The sequence below is a fragment of the Montipora capricornis genome, unplaced genomic scaffold, assembly GCF_036669925.1.
Source record: "Montipora capricornis isolate CH-2021 unplaced genomic scaffold, ASM3666992v2 scaffold_468, whole genome shotgun sequence".
Classification (NCBI taxonomy): domain Eukaryota; kingdom Metazoa; phylum Cnidaria; class Anthozoa; order Scleractinia; family Acroporidae; genus Montipora; species Montipora capricornis.
In genome coordinates, this window is record NW_027180204.1 from 235001 (window position 1) to 240000 (window position 5000).

At 40.8% G+C, this 5000-nt stretch overlaps 1 protein-coding gene across 1 annotated transcript; it reads right to left on the reverse strand.

Moving 5' to 3' along the window:
• Window positions 1–1550: 1550 nt before the first annotated feature.
• Window positions 1551–4811, reverse strand: LOC138036221 (galanin receptor type 1-like). Its single transcript, XM_068882571.1, has one exon. It carries the CDS (start codon window positions 4381–4383, stop codon window positions 3265–3267), a length of 1119 nt encoding a protein of 372 aa, XP_068738672.1. The 5' UTR covers window positions 4384–4811; the 3' UTR covers window positions 1551–3264.
• Between the last annotated feature and the right edge of the window lie 189 nt (window positions 4812–5000).

The window sequence follows — 5000 nt, forward strand, 5'->3', positions numbered from 1 at the left end:
TATGTCGGTCGTGCAAGTCAAGATTGTTCATTCATATTACTCGACGGAAAGGGTCACTGCGATTTGTTAACAGTCTTTCCCGAAAAACCGTTAACACCAGAGAAAATTTCTGGAATGTTTATTGTTTCGCGACCAATCAGATGCGAGATGAAACCGCAAAAGATAATGGTTAGTCACGACTTGGCACGAAACAACGAGCTGGTTTTTTATTCCACGAGAAATCTTCAAATTTGTCGCTTTTCTTTCTCTATTTCGGCTCAGGTATCACCAGAGATTAGATAGGATTGACATTCTACGGAAAGGCGATGTTGAATCGAGAATTGCCGGTTTTCACTGTCACACCATCATCAAAACCATTCAACAAATAAATTCAAGAATCAAAGAGATAAAAGAAGATGAATATTGAAACTGTCTCACAAAGGTTCAGGTCTGTGTGATGTTTCGTGCGGGAGATATTCGAAGAAATGTTTTACTTAAATTTATAAGGCTTTGTATGGAGACGCCATGTTTGTGTTCCTCTCACGGGCACAAATATGGCGGCCGGAAGCTGACAAAAGCATATGTCATCGAGTTTTGCTATAAAAAGCTAGTAGTCGTCTTCTGAGGGCTCATAAACATCTATGTGAGTACTTATTCTCACACAAGGACTGTTCAGATTGCAAAATCTCAGCGGATAAGTCACTTTTTTAACCTACGTGATAGCATTCTCGACCTCAATTTTAATATCGTGTCACGCAAAAGCTTAGAAATTCAACCTTGCCTTATCACAAGACGAAAAACCCTATCAAACTGAAAATTTGTGAAAAGCCAAGTCTTCAGTTGTTCTAATAACTAACTAAACTAAAATCTCAAAAGGATTGATAATTCCTTATTTTTCAGTTTTGATGACGTCACGTGAAAACCAAGGATACAAGATCAGACACAGCTAGACAGCGCGTCTGAGAACAAAAAATATGAGCCAATCACAAGCGATGCTGCTCGGTGTTTGTTTTACGTGAGGTTCAAAAGGTCATGCTAGTTGGCTGTGATTGGTGGTTTTCGATCCGTATATTTCTGTAGGTGAGAAACCTTCACACATGAGGCAAACCTTTACAGTTGTAAATTCTGACAATTTGCACTCACTTTTAGGTCTATTCGGTAGTTTGGTTTTTGAACACACGGAATCAAGTGAGTGGTCTTGGTTTGTGGTCAAAAAGTAGCTTTTTCAGAGACATCCAAAGGGAAAATAGAAGATACTCGTAGATGAATATTAATGTTTCGTGTCAAGTCGCGACTGATCCCCTGCTGCGGTTTAGCGGTTATCTTTTGCGGTTTCATCTCGCATCTGATTGGTCGCGAAACAATACACATTCCAGAAATTTTCTCTGGTGTTAACGGCTTTACGGGAAAACTGTAAACAAATCGAAGTGACCCTTTTCCGTCGGGTAATATGAATATACAATCTTGACTTGCACGACCGACATGGTTTTAATACAGTACAGCGCACGTACGTACTTAAGAATGTTACAAAAACCTCGACGCTACGTTTTCAAAACCTGTGTTTCACGTGCAGAAACATTCAGGCGGAGCTGTCAAAACTTGACATGTTCACGCTCTAAAGGTTAATTGGTTCAAGTAAAAAACGCGACAGTTTGTTTGGACAAACTTGAATGTTATAAGCGTGCAACAACGCGGAAAAATGTCGTCGGTTCACGGTAGCTCGAAAATGGTAGTATTTCAACTTGTGCTGAAAGTTTGTTCGTATTTGTATGATCGTGGATTCATTATCCAAAAGATGCTATGGTAGTCGTTATTTGTCCCTTGAATGCCTTGATTGATTCACATTTCCTAGAGCTGCAAGCGAAAACTGTGAACACTAGAAATATCGTGTTTCGAGTAAAAAACTAGTCACGCGTGAGAAACCTAAACCGCAGCCACTAACGGTAATTACTTTGTGGTTTTCATGTCGCTTTTGATTGGTTGCTTCACGATGGGAACTGTCAAAATCAAACGTTCTATTCCCAAAGGACTTGAATTGGGTACAACAGTGATATCACTGTAGAAAACCGGTTTGGCAACTTGTCTTATTCCGAATTTGCATGGAAGTGAGATTCTAAACCGCCGTGACCAGAGGTTCGTTTTTTTCGCCTCTCCGTTTTAACCGTTCGGTCCTCGCGAAAGAAAAATAGAACGAGATTACAAAATAGAAATGCAGAGAATATAACGGATGTCAACCGAAAAACTGAGCTCAAAGGACTTATCTGCAGTTATACGCTGATCAAATCGTTTAACATCGTTTTAGTTAAACGGCATGTCAACAGTTCACGAAAAACAACAACGCGAAAAACCACGGCGTCGCGATGTGTTTGTTTGCCTATTTTAGCTAGGAATCCGTAAATTCTTAAATGAAGCAATATAAAACGAGAGTAGAAAATAGAACTCCAAAGAAAACAACGGCGTGTCAACAGTGCAAGAAAACCACCAACTCGAAAACAGCACACCAGCAAAGTGTTGTCAGCAAAATCCTGTGAATACTCGCCTTTCTAAAGTATACCCAGGCCTTTCATTCCATTGTTGATGTTTCTCCCTCTCTTTGCAACGGTTAGTAAGCGAAAACTTGCATTTTAAGAAGTGAAATCCAATGTTTCGTCGCGCAGTAGTAAAAATATTTTCAATTAGCCCCGACAGTTTCAGCACGGAACAGATTTCGGACCGTGGTCCGTATCGTAAAAGCTGGACAAGCTACGAGCATTGCTACGAGCTAGTTCCCACTTGACCGTCAGACATCAGTACCAAGTGGTACTTGTTTATGCGTGGTGTTCATAAAATAGGAACGGTTACTACACGCTTATTGGTTAAGACAGCTGTGCGACTTGGCCAATTTAAGAAACTTATAGCAGCATGACTGATATTCGGGGTGGCGCGAAGGCGGTTTATCATTTGCCTGTGGCTTACCTAATCTCCGAGAATATTCTGTTTGAGTAGCGTCATCGTTTCTCTTTATCCTAGTCTCAGCAAGCGTGGCATCATACCGAAGGTTAGTGGGAAAAGGGTGTAAGCGTGAAGGAAAGACACCCTGCTACTTTCATCGCGGGCTTCCATGTTCTCGAACAGGGTAAGATTGCGCGCGGGCGCTTGTGGTAGGTCAATTTAAAAACCATAACACTCTTTGTCTGCCCTCGAAAATTTCCTATCTAGCGAAATCCAGTTGCCCTCTGCAGATTAAGTCTGTCTTGAATGATTCTGGCTATGCATGGTGGTCATACAGTTTCATTTGTTACCATTTTACACCCGTGTTCTCTCGATAGTTTCGTCCTCAAGGAAAACAGTATTTCCGCCAATTTGTGTGGGGTTTTGCCTCGGGTTTTCTCTTTTATCATTTGAAGTTTCAAACGCTGTTACCATTGATTCCTGACTGCTGCGATAACAGGCGCACAACCTTTCAAGAATAGTGCGAAAGGCCAACCGAAAATTTTCGTTGAAAAAAGAGTAAATGACAGGATTGATTGCGCTGTTAGCGTAAATGAGAAAAATTGAGATAAAGACGTAAGTGTCGTTGCAGATGACACCGGTGAAGAAGTAAACACAAAAAAGCCATCCCATCCAATACGGAAGAAAACAAATATAGAAGGCGAGCACAATTAATAACACCATTTTGAGTATTCGTCTGCGTAAACGAGCGTCCTTATGGCTCTTGTCTGAAACGCGTTTTCCAGGTCTTTTACTTGTACGAATATGGATTGTTATTGCAACGTATAATGAGATTACGAAGACAAGAGTTAACATCAGAAGGGACAAGAAAACTATATACCAAACCCGCCAGTTTGGGAAGAAACTTCTTGTTTTGCATTTTGTTTGTCCATTTTTCTCCAGAGTGTTTGCGTAGTATAAGAGTGGCGCACAGAAGACTGCTGATGCTAACCAAGCGGTGATTATCATCCAAAGCGCTCTCTTCTTTGTGATAATTTTCTTGTGAGGGTAAAACACGACCAACAAGCGATCTACAGCGATCATTGAAAGGTGGAGAATTGCCACATTCATGCAAAGCTTCTCGATGAAATTGGCCACTTTACAAAAAAGTACGCCCAAGATTCCTCCGATCAACCACTGATCATCGGCTAAGATTCTTGTGATTCGTTCTGGAGTGCTTCCCATTGTTAGCAGCAAGTCTCCGGCAGCCATGCTCACGATGAACATGTTGTTGACAGTGCGTAGTTTGCCATAAGTATTAAGTTTAAACGCAGTGATAACGAAAGAATTGCCGACCACGGAGAAGACGACGATTAAGACATAGGCCACGCACTTGAAATATACTTCGACTGAGGATTCCAGCGTTGAATGTGGACTCACCGAAGTTCCGTTTTCGTGGTCGGAAAAATTACCGATCGAGCTCTTGCTTGTCATGGTTGCTAACGGACTGGAGTGTTCATTGATTCTTTTGTCCCGTTAAAAACAACGTTTAAAAGCTAAGATCATACGATAAGCAATACGAATTTCCGTGACAAAAACACACAGTCGGAAAGCAACGTAACGAAACCAAGGGAACCAATCAATCAATTTACTTGTATAGGTAATCACATGATTTCGAGCTCAATTTGGATTAAATAAGCACGAGTAAAGTTTTTCAAATTGAAGGTTTTGGGTTACTTTCAAAAAAGGTAACACAATGATCTACTACGAGTGACCGGTCAAATGTGACCTGTGTCTAGACCCGCAGTAGGGGAACGTCATTGATTGTTCTAATAACTTTTTAATAACCCCACTGAAAATGTGTGATGAATATAAATACAGCTTTTGGTCACGCACACTCTGTGACTGGACTAAACTCCCCCCTGATGTAATCAGCCTTGATGATAACAATGGTTTTAAAGTGAAACTACTGCACTAACCAGTCCCTACCGACCACCTGCGTTATGTCTTTTCAAGATTTTGCAGAATCTTGTCTGTAGATACATGTTGATACGCAGCCATATAGTGAATGGGTAAATAAGCGAATAATAGATATTGCTTAGACAATGTTT

What these genes read in the sequence shown, in the direction of transcription:
- LOC138036221 (XM_068882571.1), bottom strand. Translation starts at nt 4,383, where the DNA reads ATGACAAGCAAGAGCTCGATCGGTAATTTTTCCGACCACGAAAACGGA.